The sequence below is a fragment of the Haliotis cracherodii genome, unplaced genomic scaffold, assembly GCF_022045235.1.
Source record: "Haliotis cracherodii isolate W230 unplaced genomic scaffold, xgHalCrac1.p SCAF_3, whole genome shotgun sequence".
NCBI lineage: Eukaryota > Metazoa > Mollusca > Gastropoda > Lepetellida > Haliotidae > Haliotis > Haliotis cracherodii.
The window spans coordinates 63,504,289-63,530,097 of NW_027266286.1; the positions used below are offsets into that span (position 1 = coordinate 63,504,289).

Consider the following 25,809-nt stretch of genomic DNA (forward strand, 5'->3'; position numbering starts at 1 on the left):
AGTACAGCATATATGACACATGGGATATTGTGGGTGTAGTACAGCATACAATGTATATGACACATGGGATAATGTGGTGTAGTACAGCATATATGACACATGGGATATTGTGGGTGTAGTACAGCACACATGACACATGGGATAGTGTTGGTGTAGTACAGCACACATGACACATGGGATAGTGTGGGTGTAGTATAGCACACATGACACATGGGATAATGTTGTGTAATACAGCATTCATGACACATGGGATATTGTGGGTGTAGTACAGCATACATGACACATGGGATAATGTTGTGTAATACAGCATACATGACACCAGAGAGTTTGTGGGTGTAGTACAGCATACATGACACATGGGATAGTGTGGGTGTAGTATAGCACACATGACACATGGGATAATGTTGTGTAATACAGCATACATGACACATGGGATATTGTGGGTGTAGTACAGCACACATAACACATGGGACATTGTGGGTGTAGTACAGCACACATGACACATTGGATAGTGTGGGTGTAGTACAGCACACATAACACATGGGATATTGTGGGTGTAGTACAGCACACATGACACATGGGATATTGTGGGTGTAGTACAGCATACATGACACATGGGATAGTGTGGGTGTAGTACAGCACACATGACACATGGGATATTGTGGGTGTAGTACAGCATACATGACACATGGGATATTGTGGGTGTAGTACAGCACACATGACACATGGGATATTGAGGGTGTAGTACAGCACACATGACACATGGGATATTGTGGGTGTAGTACAGCACACATGACACATGGGATATTGTGGGTGTAGTACAGCAACTATGACACATGTGATATTGAGGATGTAATACAGCATACATGACACATGGGATATTATGGGTGTAGTACAGCAACTATGACGTCTGAGATAATGTTGATGTTATACAACAACTATGACACATTGGATATTTTGGATGTAGTAGAGCATATACGACACATGTGAAATTGTAGATGAAATACAGCAACTATGACACATGTGATATTGTGGATGTAATACAGCAACTATGACACATGTGATATTATGGGTGTAGAATAGCAACTATGACGTATAGGATAATGTTGATGTAATACAGCAACTATGACACACTGGATATTGTTGATGTAATAGAGCATATACGACACATGTGATATTGTGGATGTAATACAGCAACTGTGAAACATCGGATATTGTGGAAGTAATACAGCAACTATGACCGATTCGATATTGTGGAAGTAATACAGCAACTTTGAAACATGGGATATTGTGGATGTAATAGAGCATATACGACACATGTGACATTGTGGATGTAATACAGCAACTATGACACATGGGATAGTGTGGATGTAATACAGCAACTATGAAACATGTGATATTGTTGATGTAATAGAGCATATACGACACATGTGATATTGTTGATGTAATACAGCAACTTTGAAACATGGGATATTGTGGAAGTAATACAGCAACCATGAAACATCGGATTTTGTGGATGTAATACAGCAACTTTGAAACATGGGATATTGTGGAAGTAATACAGCAACTGTGAAACATTGGATATTGTTGATGTAATAGAGCATATACGACACATGTGATATTGTTGATGTAATACAGCAACTTTGAAACATGGGATATTGTGGAAGTAATACAGCAACCATGAAACATCGGATTTTGTGGATGTAATACAGCAACTTTGAAACATGGGATATTGTGGAAGTAATACAGCAACTGTGAAACATTGGATATTGTTGATGTAATAGAGCATATACGACACATGTGATATTGTTGATGTAATACAGCAACTTTGAAACATGGGATATTGTGGAAGTAATACAGCAACTGTGAAACATTGGATATTGTTGATGTAAAAGAGCATATACGACACATGTGACATTGTGGATGTAATACAGCAACTATGACACATGGGATAGTGTGGAAGTAATACAGCAACTATGACAAATGTGATATTGTTGATGTAAAAGAGCATATACGACACATGTGATATTGTTGATGTAATACAGCAACTTTGAAACATGGGATATTGTGGAAGTAATACAGCAACTATGAAACATCGGATTTTGTGGATGTAATACAGCAACTTTGAAACATGGGATATTGTGGAAGTAATACAGCAACTGTGAAACATTGGATATTGTTGATGTAATAGAGCATATACGACACATGTGATATTGTTGATGTAATACAGCAACTTTGAAACATGGGATATTGTGGAAGTAATACAGCAACTGTGAAACATTGGATATTGTTGATGTAAAAGAGCATATACGACACATGTGACATTGTGGATGTAATACAGCAACTATGACACATGGGATAGTGTGGAAGTAATACAGCAACTATGACAAATGTGATATTGTTGATGTAAAAGAGCATATACAACACATGTGATATTGTTGATGTAATACAGCAACTTTGAAACATGGGATATTGTGGAAGTAATACAGCAACTATGAAACATCGGATTTTGTGGATGTAATACAGCAACTTTGAAACATGGGATATTGTGGAAGTAATACAGCAACTGTGAAACATTGGAAATTGTTGATGTAATACAGCAACTATGACACATCGGATATTGTGGAAGTAATACAGCAACTTTGAAACATGGGATACTGTTGCTGTAATACAGCAGCTGTGAAACTGTGTAATAGAGCATGCATGATATATGTGGATTATGTAGTATAATCTTAGCCATGAGCCCACAGAACATAATCATGAACACGTCACTTAAACCTTCAACCATCAGACACAACAACACATTATCTGAACCATAAGCCCACCTGACAGAGGAACATATAACCTACTGCATGACCCTGCGTTCTGACAATGACTCTACCTTTATTTTTCATTCATCTTTAAATGTCGTTTGCAAATTCAAAATAAGATATTTCCTGCTTTTGAAAAATATGTACGGTCCCGCCGATATCTGCTGAAAGGTTGGTACAAGAAGACTGAGTTTCTCCAGATCGTAGGTACTGAGTCACACGATGCTAACAATGAACAAATGAATGTTTCGTCAGAAAATGGATATAGGTTCCAATTTTAAGAAAGGTTGTTTCATGGCAATATTTCAAAAGTCATTAAGTAGTACTCATCTTTTACCAGGTTTATGTTATGTTTGGTGAGTTAAAATTGTGAATTTCGAAACCTGTACAATTGCCTCCTGTCAATTTGCATTAAACTGACCCTGTGTTGGTGACATTGATGCATGGGGATTTGAAACATAAGCATGGTTTTCGGACTGTTTAATAACCATTTAATAACTGTTGTATGTAATGCGATTTTCTGTGATGGTTTTCCGATTATATAAGCATAACAAACAAACAAACAAACACAACCAAACAGGCATATTTAGTGTCATCTTGAACACCTCAAATACTGCAAAGTGGAATCGCGTTAGGGTCTCCGGAAATATACCTCGCTGAAGCTGAAACATAATGCACTGGAACATCGATATTCTGGACTGAACAACAATTGGTCTTGATCAAATATAATAGTTTGACACAAGAAGTTGAAACCTCTGGAACATGCATTCAGCATTTCTACTGTGTTGTTACTGTTACAGTTATATGATCATAATATGTTGCGTTGTTCAAGGATGTTATAGAACATGAATTGAGCATACTTTGGTCATGCAGACTTATTACCTAATTCATAAAGAGAATCAAATAACAGTAACATTACGTTTAACTATACATTTCACCATTCATATATACTTTGCAGGCCAATGACGATCTGAAAGATGAAACCAGGAAACCCTTCAGCTCTTTGGTTGGCAGTGTTGGCGTTTCTCATCAACGCTAGCGTCATCACGACGCAGTCAACGACGCCCGAGTCGGAGTTGGCGTATGATTCCATATTCACAACCGCTGAACCTCTATGCAGAATCGACACCTGTCTGAACAATGGCACTTGTCGGGAACTGGAGGACTGGGAGTGTAGCAATGATCTGGACATAGAGCATACCGTTTGTGTGTGCACACCTAGCTTCACAGGTATGTAATTTTGAACTGGATTCAGGTGGATTACATGTAATGACGGGAGCCTAAAGGTAATAGACGAAATGGTGGCAGTAATAGTAGTCGTGATAAATGTAGCAGTTGTAGAAGTAGTAGAAAAAAGTAGTAGTAGTAGTAATAATAAAAGTTATAATTATGGTAATAGAAGTGGTAGTAGAAGTTGTACTTGTAGTAGTACTGCAAGTAGTAGACACAGTAGAAGTAGTAGTAGTAGTAGTTGAAGCAGTACTCGTAGTATTTGTAGCATTAGTAGTATGTGTAGTAGTTGTAGTTGTTGTAGGAGTAGTAGTATAGTATTAGTAGTTGTAGCAGTAGTTGTAGTAGTTGTAACATTATTGTAAGGGAGCAACAACAGAAGCAGTACTATTACTAGCAGCAGGAGCAACAACAGAAGCAGTACTATTACTAGCAGCAGGAGCAACAACAGAAGATGTACTATTACTAGCAGCAGGAGCAACAACAGAAGCAGTACTATTACTAGCAGCAGGAGCAACAACAGAAGTAGTAGTATTACTAGTAGCAGAAGCACAAAAGAGTGAGTTGGGTTTAACGCTGATTTTAACATTATTCCAGTTATATCACGGCGTGTCAGCTTAATGTGGGAGGAAAGCTCGAAGTGATGCATGTATCACACGTTTACCACTTCGGTGAAACCCACAAGCACGGGTATGGTGCTGACAAACCTAGAAACATAATCGAGGTGAACCGGGATTCGAACCCACACTCATAGGTTTCTGGTGTGTCCAGGGGACGCAACGCACAGCGAATCGCGGCGCATTAGACGACTGGGCCACCCGTGCCCCCCAGCAACAACAGAAGCAGTACCAGTACCAGCAGTAGGAGCAAGTAGGAGCACAAGATGTACTAGTAGCAGGAGCAACAACAGAGAAGCAGTACTATTACTAGTAGCAGGAGCAACAACAGAAGCAGTACTATTACTAGTAGAAGGAGCAGCAACAGAAGCAGTACCAGTACTAGTAGCAGGAGCAACAACAGAAGCAGTACCAGTACTAGTAGCAGGAGCAACAACAGAAGCAGTACCAGCACTAGCAGCAGGAGCAACAACAGAAGCAGTACTATTACTAGTAGCAGGAGCAATAACAGAAGCAGTACTATTACTAGTAGCAGGAGCAACAACAGAATCAGAACCAGTACTAGCAGCAGGAGCAACAGCAGAAGCAATACCAGTACTAGCAGCAGGAGCAACAACAGAATCAGAACCAGTACCAGCAGCAGGAGCAACAACAGAGGCAATACCAGCACTAGCAGCGGGAGCAACAACAGATGCAGTACCAGCACTAGCAGCAGGAGCAACAACAGAAGCAGTACCAGGACTAGCAGCAGGAGCAACAACAGAAGCAGTACTATTGCTAGTAGCAGGGGCAACAACAGAGGCAGTACCAGTACTAGCAGTAGGAGCAACAACAGAAGCAGTACCAGTACTAGTAGCAGGAACAACAACAACAACAGCAAAAGTAGTAGTTTCAGCAGCAGTAGTGCGCTAGTAGTTATGATAGTGGAAATGGTTCACATACTCATTGTACTATCGGAAGCATAACGCCATGTAGTAGAGACGGTACGGTCATGTAGAAAGATAGAAGAGTTGACCTTAAGATGACAGTCTAGGCTACACTTCCCACTCCCTACTCCACAATACAACCAGGTCAATGTCAACTCCCTCCCTCCCCACCATCACCTAAATAATTGGTAAACATTTTCACGTTTTATTATTTCTTATTGACAATTGTAAAATTATCAATGATACTTTACTTCATACGTAAATATGTAATACTTTAATATGGTAACAATTGATACGTTATCATTGATATTATCAATTGTGATCACAGTAAATTATGTAATGTTAAAATGATAAAATGTTTACCTTTTCGATTGGGGATGTTGGTGGTGTTGGTTGGAGGGATAGACCAGGGGCCAAAGGCAAGGGGACTATACTGAGGGAGGGATGGTCGCTGGGATAGGCCTTATACAAAGATGACCTATCGTTGTCATAATAACTCAATGTCATCGCAACTATCATGGATTGTTCCAACCTCAACCCGTGGTTACACTGTTTCAATGATTCCTTCCCTTGCAGGCTCTCGGTGTGAATACAGCATAAAGTGTGGAGGGCGGCCATGTGGAAACAATGAGCATTGCGTGTACGACAAGTGTGTGAGCCTCACAGACAGCTCAGGTATTCAGATAAAGATCTGTATGATGAATTGCTGACGACTTTCTTATGTGTATACTTTAATGCCAATTCAAATTATGTCAATGCATACATCAAATGAACAATGTTAAACCCCTTTAAATGAGAACGCTAATCCTTTGTTCGAACAGTAACAGTGTAAGTTTTAGAGCTTCTAAATGTACATGTACAAATCAAAACACTGAAAACGGATTGGATGGTTCCTGATCCTTAAAACAATATGATGACTGGCCACGAAGATAACTCTTAGCTGTGACTGTCTGATTTTTATCTTGTATTTTGTTTAATTCCGCGCTCAGTAATATTCCAGCCATATGACGGTGCTCTGTAAATAATCTTGTCTGATCCAGACAATACAGAGACATCATGAGCCTTTATCTACGCAATAGCATTGGGACATTATGACATGCATCAACCCAAGTCAGCGAGTCTGACCTCCGATCCCGTTAGTCGCCTCTTTCGACAAGCATGGGACGACTGACATATAGCGCATCCTGACGTCTAGATTCGATGCTACCACTGATGAGTCGTGCTTTACCCACTCCAGGCTTATACAGGCAATAGTCCAATCGGTAGGAACAAAGTGTGCTGGAAAGCTGGTAGAAACAGTGTGCATTTGCTGAAAAAGTCTGTTACTGTTGGCTATGAACAACAAAACATTCAATAACTCACTCCAATAATTATTTCAAAATACATTGTAATAGACAAGTAAAAATATATAACGTGAACGCCAGAGAATAACCAGTCTCGATTAACCAACGACATAGATTCCAAAAGTAAAAGGCAAAATAGTGCGGAAAATTATGTGAACGGATCAGTGAACATCTGTGATGACACCACGTGCCTGCCCTACCGGTAGCGCCCGCCACTCAGGAAAGAGACCCCAATTACCAGGGAACTTTACATAATCTGTATCCGTATTTGCAGGTGGTTCTGTCGTTACAGTAGTTGTCATGGAAATGAATTAAATAAAAATGCGAAATGTCTGGGTTACAGGGTCTACAGCCCCACAGTGTAAGCCAGGAGTCCACCCCCTCACTTACAAGCTCGACATGCGAAACAGAAAGAAGCCTATAGTGTGTCTCGACATGTACTATACCAATACAAGCTCCTACTGTTACGACAAGGACGATTCCATCGAGTTCGAGATCGTTGAAGAAGAGGTCGTAAATTTGTTTTGTCTCAACCTCGACTACCGGCTGTGGCAAACCTGTATCCACGTCAACTCAACAATCAACAATTTGAACTTTCCAGACAAACCAGTTTCAAAAGTAAGATACAAGTCTAATTTCCTGTGTTAATACCTCCGTATGTTTAGTAATCACTGGACGAAAAGCAGGATTTTACACCATTGAAACAAACGCAAATACAGCAGGAAATGCATGAAATAGCCGGATGTGCAAATGTTTCCCGATATGAACTAACATTGGGCGTGTATTCCATATGAAACTACACCTTTGAAACACATGATCATCGTATATTGCCGTGTGCATAAGCACCATTGTATTGGTTGCTATGGCCGGATTTGCAGACATGTCCAGGCATGAAGTTAAAGTATGTGAGTGAGTATGGTTTTACGACGCTTTTAGCAATATTCCAGCAATATCAGGGCGGGCTTCACATATGATTGTACCCATGTCGGGAATCGAACCCGGGTCTTCGGCGTGACGAGCGAACGCTTTAACCACTAGGCTACCCGACCGCCCCTCAGGAATTTAAAACTTCATACACCAGTAAATACTTAATCAAAGAGTATTTCCAGTGTGGTTTTAGATTGGAATATATGCTGATGTGTCACCTTTCTAAGTTTCCAAGGGTTTGAAATATGGACACTGCCTTAAGTGGAGAAATATTTGTAAATTTGTAATGCTTCAAATGTGTTCACGTCTCATGTGTTATCATTCGCATTGGGTATTGGTAGTTGTGTTTAGGTATTCAATATATTATTGCTCTCTTCCAGTCTGTTGTGTTTTGTAAACTGATGAGTGGACCTTTTTGAAAATAATTACACTTCTCGCTGTTTAAAGTTTGAAGAGTTGATTAGCAAGACTCTGTTCGTCTGTTGTATAACGTCATAACAGTGACACATGTCTACGTCACAATGAGCGAGATGTTGCACATTTGTGCATTATTCACTACAGAAGGGTTCTAGTATACATGATCCCTGATTTAGTCATTAAGAAAAGACCTGGAAAAAACCGTTTGTACGTAAGCTGAAAAGCTACATTTGGTAATGACGCACAATGTTGTAATACTGTTGGCTTATCTAATTTCTCCATATGTATCTGTACGTAAGCAACTCCATGGTGATTTTCATATATAGTTTGTGCATTTTACGCAAATATGCAACATATCTAGAGCTCTGGAGAATAATTAGACTCACATCTTGTCTCTAAGATTAACATTTTTTACAGAAAACAACCACTTCATAAATTATCTTTTAAGATATAATGGAAAGGAGCCCAGAGACTGTGATCTAGACATGCCCATTATTATAGACTTGCATGAGCTGTATTGGATATATTTGTTTCAGGGTCTGTACAGGTATGACAGACGGGAGAAGAATCAATACATTAACATACTAGTGTTGTACAGATCTGTCCGCTTCTTCCCCTCCTTCCACTAACCTATGGATTATTGGGGAATATAATGCCAAATAGAATATTACACAAGCACATCGCACATACAAATATACATGCACGTGCAGACGCTCGCAGACGAGTTATTATAATAATCATGGTAGCCGTGGTTCCATGAATTCAAGCTCTTGTCAAATATTAAATATACATATTGATCAGGTTACAATATAAACAATTATACACATTTAACCATGCTTAGAAAAGTGAATAGAATTCATTTGAGTGAATTTCACCAATAAGAGAAGTTCAACAGTTTTCAAAATAACGGTACACCCAATTCCACTTGACTCAGTTGAATTTGAGCCAGAATCCTTGCGAGGATTAGCTACACGTGTGCGGATGCGGTGTTAAATAATAGTTACTCAATTACTCCTTAGAAATAGTTATGTTTACCTTTGTAATTAACTAAACATTACAAATATAAAACGTGATAATTACATGACTTTTGCAGTTCATCTACGGTACAAAATGTGATTTACACATCAGTGCACGCTAACAAAAGCGATGAAATATTTTTCATGACCATAAGTCATTTCAGATAATAGCATTGTCAATTGTACGATTCCGATCATACCATAAGCCTGTGTGTATTGATTGCCAACAAATAGTGATGGTACCAGATGCTTGTGACAAAAGTCGACACCCGCAACTTCTGTGGTAGTTACAAATTAATGGATTGGTGCTACTAAGAATATCACCACCACACACACGAACGAAACTGCAACAAGAAACAAAATGTGTTTCGACCCATGATTATAGTATTTTGGCACGCCCGAGTGTGACATTTGTATACGTTTGAAACTTGAAACATGTGACTGTCGATGTCATAACAAAACATTCCCATCACGGCTATGTGCACGCTCAAGTTGACGATATAATTTATTCATCTCGAATATGCACGGTGCATTGAATACACAATAACCTACAAGTATCCCAATAACCTACCAACAAATACTATCTTTTAACGTCTTTTGGCACAATTGCTCTCCGGGCAGACGCTCTATCCACTAGGCCACGGAGGTGGTCAGTGGAAAGTATATGCGAGAAATATATTTATTAATGACATCTAAAATAGTGTGTCTATGTAGCTATGTTGCGTTCTAAACCGTAAAAGATGACTATGCTTGTCGTAAAAGGCGACTAACGGGACCGGGTGGTCAGGCTCGCTGACTTGGTTGATGCATGTCATCGATCCCAATTGCTTGGATCGATGTTCATGATTTCAATCACTGGATTGTCTGGTCCAGACTCGATTATTTACAGACCGCCGTCATATAGCTGGAATATTGCTGAGTGCGGCGTTAGATAACAAACGAACAAACAAAGCCTTCAAGGCACAATTCCTCTATGAATAATTAAACAAAAGAACGCGTTCCAATTTTTTGAATTTATATCATCACGCGTATCCACGTGTGTGTTGGGTTTGGTGGGGTGGGGTGGTATGATTGTCCTCGCCTAGACTCATGCCGGTTCTATAATGCTAGCACACTGAGATACTACGCCGCCAACAAGTACCATCTTTAACGTTTGAGGTGACATGGGAGCGACCTTTGCTTCGCTTGGGTCCCAAATCAAGGGGAAATGGTTCGCTTAGGAAACTTAGGGGTAAACATACGGGAAGCGTACCAAAACACAATTAAAGGCAAGCTTGGTTTAAACATATTGTTATTTCCTTAACGAAATCCGTATTGGTAAACCCCAGTGGGGCAGGATACGCTCAACATTTCTCAAACACCTTTTGCCATCACTATTTGTGAAACATAGTTCTGAACGAAACGTTAAATATTACTTAATTCTGAAAGATGACGTTCAGGTTATAAATGTACTATATTTTGTCAGTTTCATTATGTCTTCGAAATAGTGAAGTCTTAATTGGTGTTGTTCCATTTTAGGTCACATTGATTGCCAAGGAGAATGACCTGCATCCAAGAAGTGCTTCAATAGTATTCAGTGTCACATTTAACACTGCTCCAGAAGTGAGCATGACGACAATGACCTACGTTGTGAACGTGGCTGAAGAAGACGGCCCATTCCTTGTCAATGTTTCGCAGGTCTTCGGCGTTTTAGATGACGACACTGTGAGCTACAGTCTAAAAGGTAATTTCTGTATACCACCGAAAGTTCTGGTTTTCAATCAGTTGGTGGCATGTACGGGAAGTTACTAGTGGAATTGGCTTGTACAATCAAAGACCGAAGGTCGAGGTCTTCAGACACACGTTAAGCTTGTAAAACCCAGTACCGGTCGGGTACCCTCGTGGTTAAAGCGTTCGCTTGTCACGCCGAAGACCCGGGTTCGATTCCCGACATGGGTACAATGTGTGAAGCCCATTTCTTGTGTCTCCCGCCTTGATACTGCTGGAATATTGCTAAAAGCTAAAACCATACTGACTCACTCGAACACTATGACGTTGTAATATTTATGCAAGCCTGATATAAGTGAAATGTTGTTAAAAATGTCATTACATCATTTTCACTCTTATCGTTGTGACTCTTACGCATCTCTGTACATTGAACTCTTGGAGCTGCATTCGTATGAAATAGGAGCCACGAAAAGAAAAACAACGAAAGTAAACGTTTACTTAAACTAACGCTAATTGACCTCTAAGACAGTTTTATGAACATTCTCCAGAATATTGTATATGTAATGTTGCAGTTTTCTTTTCTTTTTGTTTTCTTTGGTAGTCGGGCATCCTCAAGTAATGATTATACCGGACAGTGGACAACTGAATATTACTTTAATGGACGGGAACGAGGAGGATATATCAGTGGACATTGAGGTAATTATACACTTGAACTTAAATCAGCTTTTATTATTACTTTGTGAGTCATCTATTTAATGAAATTACCTTTAATTAAAAGGAATGTTGTAAAACTTTATACATGTACATTGCACGTCTTCTCACTTGTCCTCACTCGGCATTGAATTCTTGCATTTTTATTTGCATTATTGATCTCGTGATATTTCCCATAACATGTCAGTGAATGAAGTACTCCTACTGAACTATTCTACAAAACATCAATTAAACACGTTGCAATATCAGGGTAATACTATGCAGTCAGACTTAACGGATGGAAATATATGTAGATGGGGGTTGAATGTATAACGAATCCGCCATGTTTTCATTCCCAAATTTGTATAACTATTACGCCGACATTTCTATTTTATTTTGCAGATCAAAGATGATGGTATCCCGAGTTTGACAACTGTTGTCTCAGTCAAAATGGTAGTTTTAATCTTGAGTTGTGACATCAAAAAACAGATTTACGTCAATTATCAACAAATTGGAAATGCTGTCGGTAAATTAACTTGCCGGATAAGCAAAGGATATGAAATATCGGATCTCTCTTTCTCATTCGCATCGGGTAAGATTTGGTCTTCTCTATGCATGTCAAGGGTTATTATGGACAGCAAATTCTTTATTATACATACACATGTTGTACAACTTTATGGGAGTACTTCCTCCTCCATTGGTGAATTCGGGCGGTCGGGTAACCTAGTGGTTAAAGCGTTCGCTTGCCACACCGAAGACCCGGGTTCGATTGCCGACATGGGTACAATGTGTGAAGCCCATTTTTGTGTTCCCCGCCGTCGGCGTAAAACCATAATCACTCACTCACTCACTCACTCACTCATCGTTGTTTTAAAATGTAAGGCATATGCTCGCTTGAAAGAGTGAAATAAACCTTACTTGTTGTAGAATCAGTTTACGCAGTTTCATGTTGTTGAGAAAAGCTTTGGTTATCTTTTCGAAGACACAAGAGCTAGTGACTTTGAGGCACTGACGGCCATGTCGACCGAGTGAAACGGGCAAACAGTTTGAACTACACGTGTTTGAATTTTATATATACAATATTCATGGTTGTACTATAAAACATTAATCAAACTCTATATTTGTCGCCAAAAGTAATGACATTGCTTAAATTGTAGAAGAATAAATGCCGCTCAAACGAGGCTTGGGACTTACAACTTTAATTTCACTCGGGACAGATAATCCGTCATTCCTTCGTCACTCGTAAACTATTGCCTAAGTATATAATGTTGATGTTGGAGGCAAGATGTGATCTTGTATATGATGATGTTTTTGGACGTAAGATGTGACATTGTATGCATTGTTGTCTGGGGTGTGATGAGACCCTGTATACAGTGTTGTTATGGATGTGATTTTCGACCTTGTATACAGCGTTGTATGCATTGTTGTCTGGGGTAAGATGAGACCTTGTATACAGTGTTGCCAGTGAGTAAGATGCGACCTTGTAAACATTGTTGTCAGTGAGTAAGATATGACCTTGTATACAGTGTTGTCAGTGAGTAAGATGCGACCTTGTATGCAGTGTTGTTATGGATCAGATGTGACCTTGTATACATTGTTGTCAGCGGACAAGATGTGACCTTGTAAACAGTGTTTAGGATGGGTACGATGTAACTTTGTATACATTATTTTGTATGGGTAAGATGTAACCTTGTATACAGTGTTGTTGTTATAGATGAGATGTGACCTTGTATACATTGTTGTCAGTGGGTAAGATGTGACCTTGTATACAATGTTGTCATGGGTAGGATATGACCTTACATACAGTGTTGTCAATGAGTAAGATGTGACCTTGCATACAGTGTTGCAGTGAGTAAGATGCGGTCTTGTATGCAGTGTTGTTATGGATGAGATGTGACCTTGTATACATTGTTGTCAGTGGATAAGATGTGAACTTGTATGCAGTGTTGTCAGTGAGTAAGATGCGACCTTGTATGCAGTGTTGTTATGGATGAAATGTGACCTTGTATACATTGTTGTCAGTGAGTAAGATGTGACTTTGTATATAGTGTTGTCAGTGAGTAAGATGTGACCTTGTATACATTGTTGTCATTGAGTAAGCGGCAACCTTGTACACAGTGTTGTCTTGACTAAGATGTTACCTTGTATACAGTGTTTAGGATGGATAGGATGCGACCTTGTATTTGATGTTGTTTGTAGGTCACGCACAACCTGTATATACCGTCTTTCTGTTGAACTGGTTAAATGCAATATTTGGTCTTTTATAATAGAGTAGGAGTGTACTGATGTGAAAACTAAACATATTTTCGTTTATCTGATACAGTATGGATTTTCAATGGTAAATCGAGATGATCTTCACAATGACTATATCCTCTCCATGTCATGGTTTACAGGAGCAATGTTTATATATTTTATATTCTGCATGCTGATATTGTTCAAACTTTCATTGCATGGCAAACCAGACTTTGAGCTGAAGATCATGCCTGACGGAATCCTGAAAGTTGTCAGCGGAATGTATGGAGATAGAGCCGTGTCGACGTCGATCACTTTGGCGGGAAAGTCGGGAAAAAAAAGCGTTAACCTGTCTTTCAATATAACCATAGGTGATTTGGATTTATTTCATTGGTGTTCATTCTGACCCATCAGTATATTTACAAATGTACACATGAAAATAATCATCACAATATTGTTATACATTTATTGAGTTACCACTTTATCAGAATTATTCAAATGATAAAAGTTATAATTATAAATGTACTTTATAATAAGATTTCATACATTTAAAGGACAACATTTAGACTACCTGTTCATTATTAGTGGTAATATTAAATGGAGAAAATGATATAATTATTATCATTACTATATAATTTGTATTACAAAAACATCACCCATGAAGCATTTGCAGTATGGGGTAAGTTGGTATCCTTCTTATACCTCATTAGAATACATTTCAGTGAAAACAGTGGCAATTGTTATGGTGTACATACACATACATGTATTTGGACGTTTTGGTCTCAAAAACATAAAATACCAATCATCTACTTTCATCTGAATGTGTTCGATATATGATGTGTTCACCCTTTGGCTCTGCTACTTGTCTGTGTCCCCGACAGCTGACATTTGGACAGGATCCTATGTATTGCTGGACAGGACATGGAACCAAGCCTATGCCGCCCAGATAAATCCTTTCTTCACAACACTGGAATCACGTGTGGCAGGCCAGGTACGTAACGTCTCATAAATGATGTTGATATATTTCGTCAGCTAGAAAACATTTCGTTATCTCAATATACCCAGGGAGGATTCCCGGTTAGAGTACATTGTAGGTCCCCGGCATTGTAGGTCCCAGCTAGAAAACATTTCGTTATCTCAAAATACCCAGGGAGGATTCCCGGTTAGAGTACATTGTAGGTCCCCGGCAACTTATGGTGGTCTTTAGAGAAGACATAATGGATCGGGTGGTCAATCTCGGTGCCATTGTGGATTGCATGTCATCGTACCTCAAAGACGATGATCACTGTTCTTCAATCACTGGTTTGCCTGGTCCATACGCGATTATTTAATGCCCGCCGTCATGAAGCTGGAATATTGCTGAGTGCAAATATAAACTACTAAACAAATATATTTTCAGAGGTGTTTATATCCATGCGGTTGTAATATATGACGTGTGTATGACACAGTAGGGCCAGCATCAACGGGGAATACACATACAATTACAAAGTAGGCATTAAACATCAAAAACGTTTATGGAATTTATAATGCTGTAGTATATATTTCAGTAAATGAAATCTGTATCAAATAAACACATCCTCATCTTGTTCTTCAGATGCAAGAATTCTTCAGGTTGCGAAACGTGGCTGTTAATGTCAACGTTGAAATGTTCAGGTGAGACACTGTACCAAAGAACAACCCTAACAAAATGTTTGCTTGAAATGTCTCAGACATGTTTACAGTATTAACATTCAGGGTCACGTGATCTAAGTCGGAACAGTTGGCTGTGCAGAATTGCGTCCCTACAGGGTTCGAATCCTCGATTTTCACCGATTGTGATCCAGGGTTTGTCAGAACCATTCCTTTGCATGCGTCTTTCAAAACGGTGGTAAACATTTGCGATTCGCGCCACTTTGCGATTTCCTCCAATACTGATCTGACGTGTTGAGATTGACGTAACAATTTTCAAAACGGTGTTAAACCCAACTTACACACGTATAGGGTTAATACCTTTCGGAACGGTTGTGTAACCTTGTGGTTAAAGCGTTTGCACGTCACGCCAAAGACACGGGATCGATTCCTAATGTGGGTACACGGCTCATTCATGTCTGGTGGCCAGGGCTGGTGACATTGTTAAAAGCGGCATGCAACCACACTCAACCACCCACTCACTTTTATGCCTTATAATTTTATATAATTATATTTTACAGCAAGAATAGTGACAACTATGTGACCGTCCACTTCACCCTTATCTTTCCAAATGGACAAAACTCCGAGAAGGCAGTTTCAGAATTGCGTGAGTCCATTCAAAACGGCACTCTTGGATACATGACAGTGAATGCGACAAGCCTCATCATTAACAATCAAGGTGAGAATATCTGCCTCGCTTGTACCTAACAGTCAATAGATTCGCCCATTAGCAGCAGAAGCAGCAGCAGCAGCAGCAGTAGTAGTAGTAGTAGTAGTAGTAGTAGTAGTAGTAGTAGTTACTGTAGTAGTAGTAGTAGAAATAGTAGTAGTAGTAGCAGTAGGTCTTTGGTAAAGGCCCGTATACAGCGTCAGACCTGTCCAGGCTAACAAACCTGACCTTGTCCTTTGGAGGAAAACATGGCAAGTATGCGGACCTCACTTATGAAATGTCACGCATGCATCCCAAGTACAAAGTTGTCAGACTCCCCATTGTTCTTTAGGTTTGGTACCGCCAAATCGGATGACTGACATTAGGAGAGTACCCGGGTTTGTTACCAGGAATACATCCATCCTGACAACCTTGGTAATGCAGAAGGCTGCAGTGTTGGGAAGTCTACATATTCTCCGAAAGGTTCTCGGTGGGTTCGACTGGGCAGCCCTTTCTGGGAGAAGTCCCATTCGCTGTCTGGGCTGCGTGTAGAAGGGGTAAGGGCCCTGAGCTGATGATGAGCCTAACCAGCCTGACTATGCAAGGATCACCAAAACCCTCTTTGCTGCATTTTTTTATTTTGATCTGTAAATGATAATAATAATGATAAAATACAGTTCAAGCGGCGTTAAATGAAATTTAACATGTTATGTTTCAGTTGGCTCCACCCAGGTATCTCAAATGGTATATTCGTCACCGGACGCCTCAAACACACCTGCAATCACCAAGGACAACACCGAGGTTCAACTGACGTGCATTGGCACCTTTGTCCAACCTGTTGGTGACGTCACCGTGGAATGGCGGATGACGGCCAGCAATGCACTCGTAGTACCCTTGGCCTACTCTCGCCTACAGACAAACCTCACGAACCCTGACCCAGGGCATTATAGAGGAACACTCATCGCTAGTAACATCTCGTTTAAAGATTCAGGTGCGTGTTGGATCACTTGGATCCCCTTTACCCTCGTATTGTTAGTAATTATGATTTCAGGATCACGGCGCGGCACAAAACAAAATACAAAACTGTTTTAAATTGCACAAAAATTGACAACTTGTTTTTCTGGGCAGGATCCAGATCATGTTCTTACAAAACATTCCCGGTTCCCTACAAGAAACGTGTTACTTTTTTATATCTACATTTGGATCTCCCTTTGGACAACTTACATAATGACGCCTTTGGGATAGTGATCAAGCCCATATTACTTTGGAACGCATTAGCAATCCTGTAGCTATTCGCAACGATATTTCAACTCTGAATCACCTTCGCCATGTAAATGAAACAACTTGAAGTCTTTCCGAGTGGAACTCTCCTGCATCCCCACACAAGAAAGTGTCCAGTTGTAGTGTCTAAAGCATCTTCATGGAAAATATAAAATTATGTATATCGCAGTTACAATACAAACATACGGATCACTCAGTAAAATGTTACTGTCCCGGTAGGTGTACTAGGGGTTTTAAGGTGCCTGTGCAGACCATAACTACACGTAGGATGCCTACTTAAGACTATTGGTGTTATCTGTGAGATTCTGCGATTCATTTCCGAATAAACGCAGTCCTTTACCGAATTAACAGGATGCTTTCCCGAATTAACGCGATCCTTTACCGAATTAACGCAATGCTTTCCTGAATTAACGCAATCCTTTACCGAATTAACACGATGCTTTCCCGAATAAACGCGATCCTTTACCGAATTAACGCGATGCTTTCCTGAATTAACGCGATCCTTTACCTAATTAACGCGATCCTTTACCGAATTAACGCGATCCTTTACCGAATTAACGCGATCCTTTACAGAATTAACGCGATGCTTTCCCGAATTAACGCGATCCTTTACCGAATTAACACGATGCTTTCCCGAATTAACGCGATCCTTTACCGAATTAACGCGATGCTTTCCCGAATTAACGCAATCCTTTAATGAATTAATGCGATCCTTTACCGAATTAACGCGATCCTTTACCGAATTAACGCGATGCTTTCCTGAAATAAGGCGATCCTTTAATGAATTAATGCGATCCTTTACCGAATAAACGCGATCCTTTACCGAATTAACGCGATGCTTTCCTGAAATAACGCGATCCCTTAATGAATTAATGCGATCCTTTACCGAATGAACGCGATTTTTTCTCGCATTAAGGCGATCCAAATAGCTTCGAGTTCAAAATAATGTGGCTGTATTAATTTTCCAGGACAATTCCATTGTACTCTCAGGGATGAGAGCGGGCTGTCATCTGGTAAGGCCATGACAGTCAGTGTTATACCCCGCCCAGTTGTAACTGTCCTGCCTCTGAAGAGAGTCTTCATACGGTCTGGTGAAACTACCACCCTAAGCTGTAACACAACTTTGCCGTGGGTCCCCGTGACCTCCTTTTCCTGGTTCCAGAATGGAAAAAAAACAGTGATAGATAGTAAGTATATGTACTTAAAGTTTATTATAAGTGAGTGTTGTACAATAATTTTAAGATTTTAGGAATATCTACATGCATTCTTACAAAAGATTCGTAAAGCATTAGGATAATTATTACAAATGTAGAAATCTATAATTGTATTTTAATGTAACACTTTATGATAAAGCCGTTGTGAACAATTAGTGTCTTATACAAGGTTGGTTGATACGTTCGTGGCTTCCTATAGAAGGAATTGTATAATAATGTTTTTGTTGTGGACATTGCATGACGTCTGACCGCCAACAGATATCTAGAATATTGCTGAGAACGAAGTTAAACAACTAAGAAAAAACAATGCTATCATAGAGGTATACCCACACGCAATTTTAATCAATTCAGCAAACTTTAGGGATGTACATTAATTAAAGTCGTATGTTGTTAAAGGACTCCCAATGCACGACGATTCGCGTTGAGTGAAAAAATATGATACCAGCAGACATTCTCGTCTCACTGTTTAAATCAGATAGATATATGTTTGCACTACGAACTAGCTTGTCGGTACATCGTACATGTTCAAGAGGGATGTTTTCTAGGTCCCACACTGTCAGTGGCTGGTGGTGGTAGCGGTAATAACGTTACTTACTCGTGTGTCGGTGTCAACACAGTCGGTTCTGGGGAGCAGAGCCCATCGACAACCGTCTCAATCATAGGAGGTGAGCCTGATACAGATAGACGTTGGATAAAGGATAATGATTTGTAGTTTGCTGTGGAGGCATAAAGACCGATATCTTGCATGTGTGCAATGTCTGACGCCCAATACGCCATGATGATATTGATAACAGGTGCAAAACTATGCTCACTCACACATTAACGGTTAATGGTAAAGAACGGATTGAGTGATACATTGACAAATACTGTAAAACGTGAAATTAACGGCGAGCGTGAATTAAATGCGGAAAATGCGAGTGGTCTTTGCTGGCATTATTAAACATCGCATTTATATTAACAATAAGACATTTTGGATAGCAGAAATACCAACTTAGACATACGCTGAAAACAAACAACTATGTATGCCTCATCAATGTTTATTGAGCAGCACTTGTAACAAGTATATAAACAATGTCATTCAAACACTAATTACATCCTGTGAATTGTCACTGCTGGGGTCAAGACAAGGGTTCTACTCACTCATGTCATCACTGATCACACCTGCAAGTCCAGACAGACGCCACCCAACACGGTGTCTTTGCTCTTTGCGACTGCATCAAAGGCCGACACGAGCCAACGCGCATGTATTGTTTTAGCTGAAGTACCATACTTAGCGCAATAAGAGGTGCTATATGGTGTGTGATTGGATTAATGTAAAGTTGGATTAAGGTGAGGATTCGCCTGTAAACCTGACAGAGGACATTTTGTTCAGATATAAATCCACTGATGCTTTAGAGGAGGGGGTGTCAGATTCATATTTAGTCGCATTTTTGGCTAGGGGCCAGCAGTCGCATTCTTTTGGAGACGCATTAATTTCACTTTTTACACAACCCAAGTAGAAGAATGATGTCTAATATTGTTGAACTATATTATATTTACTGTTATCCAGCTGAGATCATCCGATGTGATGAAGACGGCAAATGGCATGGAACGCGAGCTGGTCTAACTGCAGAGTATCCCTGCCCTAAAGGCGGTACAGGTGGGTGTGGCAATGGGACTCCGCACAAATGTGCCATCGTTTCAGAATTTCAAAATCTCTCAGAAACAAAAGCGCGATGAAGTGTGTGAAAGGCTCACGGTGACAGCATATCACCCGTTCCCTGTTTGTCCGCTGAGTCATATTATGTATTATATAATATGTATGTAAACATCTGATAGTATGTATTGACAGCACTTTATAACGAAACTGTAGTGAAAAACAAGCACAAAATGTTATTAAACAAGTTAATTAACTTTAAAAAGGCATGTTCATAATTAAGTATCAGTTAAATTCATACATGGTTTCATTCTCCATTTTCCGATTTCTTTTAAGAATTTAATACTTATTACGTTGTGTCTAATCTAATAGACCGCCTCCGGGGTCTAGTGGTATAGCGTTCGCCCGGAGAGCGGCAGGTCCGGTGTTCGATCCCCAGCCGCGTCATATCAAAAGACGTTAAAAGATTATTGCACTTATATAGCGACGTGCATGTATGTGTGTGTGTGTGTGTTCGTGTGTGTGTGTGTGTGTGTGTGTGTGTGTGTGTGTGTGTGTGTGTGTGTGTGTGTGTGTGTGTGTGTGTGTGTGTGTGTGTGTGTGTGTGTGTGTGTGTGTGTGTGCTTGTATTAGTCCGGACTGATGCCGATTTATAGTGCTAGCTCACTGAGATACCATGCCGCAGTTTAACATGAATACCCTACTCAGACACAGTATACTGACTCCGAGCCGACCAGTCCTTGTTTTAGCCCCTTAATGCCGAGCGCCAGACAGGGTGACAACAAGTAGCATCTTTTAACGTGTTTTGGTATGACGCTGCTGGGGATCGAACCCCGGACCTTCCGCTCTCCAGGCGGACGTTCTACCACTAGACCACGGAGGCGGTCAGGGAACATCGGGAAGGGTGTAAGTTGAAATCAGAATTCACTTGACGTTTTCAGCGGTAATGACACGGACCTGTGGTGAGGATGGCCGCTGGCAGGACGAGGACAGGACCCAGTGTCTCGTGCAACTGTTAGAAGGAGTGATTGATGATGTGAGTACATATACAGTCGAACCTCGTTGTGTCGAACATAGATGATTCGAGTTCCCGATTGTCTAGAACTCTTTTGGGAGATCCAGGTATCCAAATTAACCCTAATATTCCCCTGATGTCTCGAATCAGGGATAACTCGAATTCTTTTTCAGGTCCCAAAGCGTTCGACACAGCGTGGTTCGACACAACGAGGTTCGACTGTAATTATAAATCAATGTCACTGTTAGATGGCCATAACGAGATTGTCACAACGTATTCAAACTTCAAACACACCGTTGGTTCAAGTCGTAATGACATCGTCCATGGTAGTAATATTATAGAACTGTCAACAACGTGATATTGTCAGGTGGTTATGTCTTCTCTGGTGGTGCTGGGGCACGGGTGGCCCAGTCGTCTAAGGCGCCGCGATTCGCTGTTCAGAGTTGCGTACCTTGGGCACGCCAGAAACCTATGTGGGTTCGAATCCCGGTTTGTCCCGATTATGATTCTAGGTTTGTCAGCACCATACCTGTGCTCGTGGGTTTCACCGAAGTGGAAACGTCTGAGACCAGCATCACTTTTCTCCCACATTAAGCTGACACGCCGTGATATAACTGGAATAATGTTAAAAGCGGCGTTAAACCCAACTCACTCTGATGGTGCTGGAGTAGTGATATTCCATATTTGATCCATATACATGTTCTGCCGTAGATGTCTAGGACATAGATTACTCTCCTTCCACATTAAGCTGACACGCCGTGATATAGTTGGAACACTGCTCAAATCGTTAAACCAAATTCACTCTCAAATGTACTGCCTGTTCCTGCCACATACAGTTCATGTTACATTACGCGACATCGGGATATAAGTACATCTTTCTTGGACACGTAACAGGGAATTTTGAGTTTGAGTTAAGATAAGAAATATATATCAACAATAACACCTTGATCACGATTGAAGTCAGGGTGTGCCGTGAATAAATAAATTTAATGTATTCAGCGTGGATCATTCCCTCATATTTGAGGTGAGGTGAGGTGAGGTGAGGTGAGGTGAGGTGAGGTGAGCTGAAATTGGGTTTAACGTCGCGTCCAAGATTATTGCACTTATATAGCGACGTGCATGCACGTGTATGTGTGTGTGTGGCTGCGTGTACTAGTCCGGACTGATGCCGATTTATAGTGCTAGCCCACTGAGATACCATGCCGCAGTTTAACATGAATACCCCACTCAGACACAGTATACAGTACAATCTTTTAACGTCTTTTTGTATGACGCGGCCCGGGATCGAACCCTGGACCTTCCGCTCTCCGGGCGGACGCTCTACCACTAGACCACGGAGGCGGTCCCCCTCATATTTGACCAACTATACCATGCACAGGTACCAGTTATCTATTCGCATTAACATGTTTTAATCATGACGGAACGGATTGCTGTTTCAGATTGAGTGGATTGAGGAGGGCCTGCGTGTCGCGAACATCTCCTCTGTTGCCAGAGCTCTGTCCAATGCCACGCAGCCAGAGGAACTGACAAGCGAGTGGATTGTTCTGGCGATTCAGGCTCTGGTGCGGCTGTTGAACATTACCAACGCCTGCAAGGACAACAAAGAGGAGACACAACAGTTCATAGAGGTTTTCATTTTTGCATTAAAAAAACTCAGGAATATTGATTGGGTGACTGGAATGGTATGTGTGGCCTACAGATTAGCCATTGATTTGGGTTTCAGTACCAAGTAGGCGGTTACAGTGTGTGATCTGATTGAACGCATGTCAACGTACCCTTATAACCTGGTTCGGTTCTCACACATCAATACTGATTATTAACAGCTATCCGTTATTTAGTTCTAATATTGCTGACAATGGCGAAAGTAACATACAGGCACTCCGTGTCACACTTGCCTACCCGTTAATGCCTTTCGTTTCTGCTTTCGTATTGCCATTGAATGTTTTTTGGTAAAGCCCTTGCTTACGGTTTGGATATTCAATTTGGATGTGATTTAAACTTGTGCCACGAGATACTGAATTTGTCCACATTGGCGCACGATAAATACAGGAATTATTAGATCTAAATCATTACGTTTAGTTGATCGGTTCTGTCATGAAGTACCAAAAAGGTAACGATTTCAGTTTTAAACAAAAGACTGATTTGTCATTTCTCATTTTCAAAATCAATTCGATAATCTTGCAGTCATTGCATGCGACGAGTGTTGATTCCGAATCAGAATATATCCCCCCAAGAACCCACCATGTACAAGGGGTCAACGGGTAGTCTCTGTGTCTGATTGGTTGTTATCGTAACACGATGGCGTTGATCCTTATTCATGACATCAGTGACGGGTTGTCTGGTCCACACTCTATTATGTGATGGAAGAGTTATGACTGCGGCGGAGTTAAACAGTCGCTCACTAATTGGTCAATGTATGAATTGGTCAAATATTCGGACATGGATTATGATAGTTTCTTAGTGTTGAACGACGCGTCTTCTGTCAATTGCGCCTTATATAACCAAATTATTTACATATTTGAAATCGTATTCATAGATACTTATTGGTTCCTGTTTGTTTTACCACTGATGCAATTTTTTTCAGGGATTTGTGGAGAGCGTCAGTAATATTCTCGATTCACGGACCGTAGGCGAATGGAAGAAATTGGAGGTTAGTATCATCCTGGCGAGTTCATATGGGCCACCAGGTAAAGACAGCTGTAAATTTCAGAATTACGGAAACGTTTTATAAATTTGTTACGTCTTCATACGACTCCGTTTGCTATTTAGTATTTTTGTAGCTTTCACGTTTTTGGACTACTACCATGAGCTAATGAAGAGGTATAGCTGGGAGTAGTTGAAACGCAGGATTTGAGCAATGTACAAGTTCCTTACCAAATATGGCATTTTGACCATGGGCTGTCTTTACTTCCTCCTATGAAAATAAAGTTAGTTGTACTAATGTTTCACCATTTGGCGTAATTCTAAAATATCTTTTAAAAGAATCAGAGTTAAGTTCACAGTGATGTGAGAACTACTGTCTATGGATCCTTGTTTCGTAAAAAAATTACAGGGAGGTGGTTCCTTCCGTTCGTGGGGCGGTTTGGGTTGCCTTGTGGTTAAAGCGTTACGCTCGTCACGCCAAAGACCCGGGTTCGATTCCCCACATGGGTGCTATGTGTGAAGCCCATTTATGGTGTCCCCTACCATGATATTGTTGGGCTATTGCTACAGGCGGCGTAAAACCATACTCACACCTTCCTTTGGTAGTACGCTGTCCCATGGTTTAATTATTCACCCTCAGTACGTCCATTCGCCATGTCACTGGCCCGTCATCATGACGATATGTCGGGCGGTCGGGTAGCCTAGTGGTTAAAGCGTTCGCTCGTCACGCCGAAGACCCGGATTCGATTCCCGACATGGGTACAATGTGTGAAGCCCATATTGGTGTTCCCCGCCGTGATATTGCTGGAATATTGCTAAAGGCGGCGTAAAGCCATACTCACTCACTCATGACGATATGTCATCATTCAAGTGGCCATGGGTGTCACCAAGGAGAATAGAAACGCATACATCACCCGGACGTGTACCACATTAAGTTGACACATGGTACCTGAAATACTGAATCATGTGTTGATATTCCCAGCTAGTTATTAATGATAGAAAAAGAAACGTGTGTATCAGATGATAAGTATGTGACCATGCTGTTATAAATATATATGAGGTGTTATCATATATTCCTACACAGGCTACTGGGACATCGCCAACTACGGTGCTTCAGCTTCTGGACAAACTGACCGAAGTGACCACAAACTGCCTTGACGAAGGAGCTGTCCACACTGCTGAGTCAACTAACATTGGTAGATCTTTCCAGATCTTTCCGTATTAAGGCATGCTTGTGTCAACTCGCTGTGCATATTAGCGTTTCGCACCCGAAACCTATGATCGTGGGATCTATTCAGCTCCAGGCAAATACTGGTGGATTTCACCAAAGTTGCCAACGTCTAAGACCTGCATCACACGAAAGCGACGGATATCCTGTCACGTCAAGGTGACAAGCCGTGATATAACTGAAAACGGTTAAAAGCGGCGTTAAAATTGATGTAATCACTCAATCCTTTAGTATTCCAATCTAAAAACTGAAAAGTCAATTTCCAACTTGTGGATTAAATACGGAAATGAAAGGCAGCTTCCAAATATATGGGTGTGGGATGTGTGGAGGTGAGGTGTGTGTGTGTGTGTGTGTGTGTGTGTGTGTGTGTGTGTGTGTGTGTGTGCGTGTGAGGGGGGGGGGGGGGGGGGGGGTCACACCCTCCCATCCTAAGAGTCTATGGTTGTTGAAATAGCCGACATAAATGGGAATCAGTGTGATCAGGCTCGTAGGCGTTGCTGATTGTGCATAGAAATATTCTTACGATATAGTCGGAATCGTACGATGGACTCTCCTCTTAG

At 40.7% G+C, this 25,809-nt stretch overlaps 1 protein-coding gene across 1 annotated transcript in view; it reads left to right on the forward strand.

Annotated features, from left to right (window-relative positions):
* LOC139473671 (uncharacterized) overlaps nucleotides 1-25,809 on the forward strand; it is a 48,252-nt gene that overhangs the window by 7,338 nt on the left and 15,105 nt on the right. The window contains exons 2-19 of the mRNA XM_071256366.1: nucleotides 3,769-4,040; nucleotides 6,160-6,258; nucleotides 7,270-7,544; nucleotides 10,805-11,009; nucleotides 11,595-11,689; nucleotides 12,086-12,275; nucleotides 14,146-14,286; nucleotides 14,797-14,906; nucleotides 15,510-15,568; nucleotides 16,105-16,262; nucleotides 16,951-17,223; nucleotides 18,482-18,700; nucleotides 19,273-19,392; nucleotides 20,277-20,366; nucleotides 21,305-21,399; nucleotides 22,818-23,006; nucleotides 23,963-24,028; nucleotides 25,106-25,217. Coding sequence (XP_071112467.1) covers nucleotides 3,788-4,040; nucleotides 6,160-6,258; nucleotides 7,270-7,544; nucleotides 10,805-11,009; nucleotides 11,595-11,689; nucleotides 12,086-12,275; nucleotides 14,146-14,286; nucleotides 14,797-14,906; nucleotides 15,510-15,568; nucleotides 16,105-16,262; nucleotides 16,951-17,223; nucleotides 18,482-18,700; nucleotides 19,273-19,392; nucleotides 20,277-20,366; nucleotides 21,305-21,399; nucleotides 22,818-23,006; nucleotides 23,963-24,028; nucleotides 25,106-25,217 — 2,749 coding nt within the window. The 5' untranslated portion in view covers nucleotides 3,769-3,787. The remainder of the gene's footprint in view (nucleotides 1-3,768; nucleotides 4,041-6,159; nucleotides 6,259-7,269; nucleotides 7,545-10,804; nucleotides 11,010-11,594; nucleotides 11,690-12,085; nucleotides 12,276-14,145; nucleotides 14,287-14,796; nucleotides 14,907-15,509; nucleotides 15,569-16,104; nucleotides 16,263-16,950; nucleotides 17,224-18,481; nucleotides 18,701-19,272; nucleotides 19,393-20,276; nucleotides 20,367-21,304; nucleotides 21,400-22,817; nucleotides 23,007-23,962; nucleotides 24,029-25,105; nucleotides 25,218-25,809) is intronic.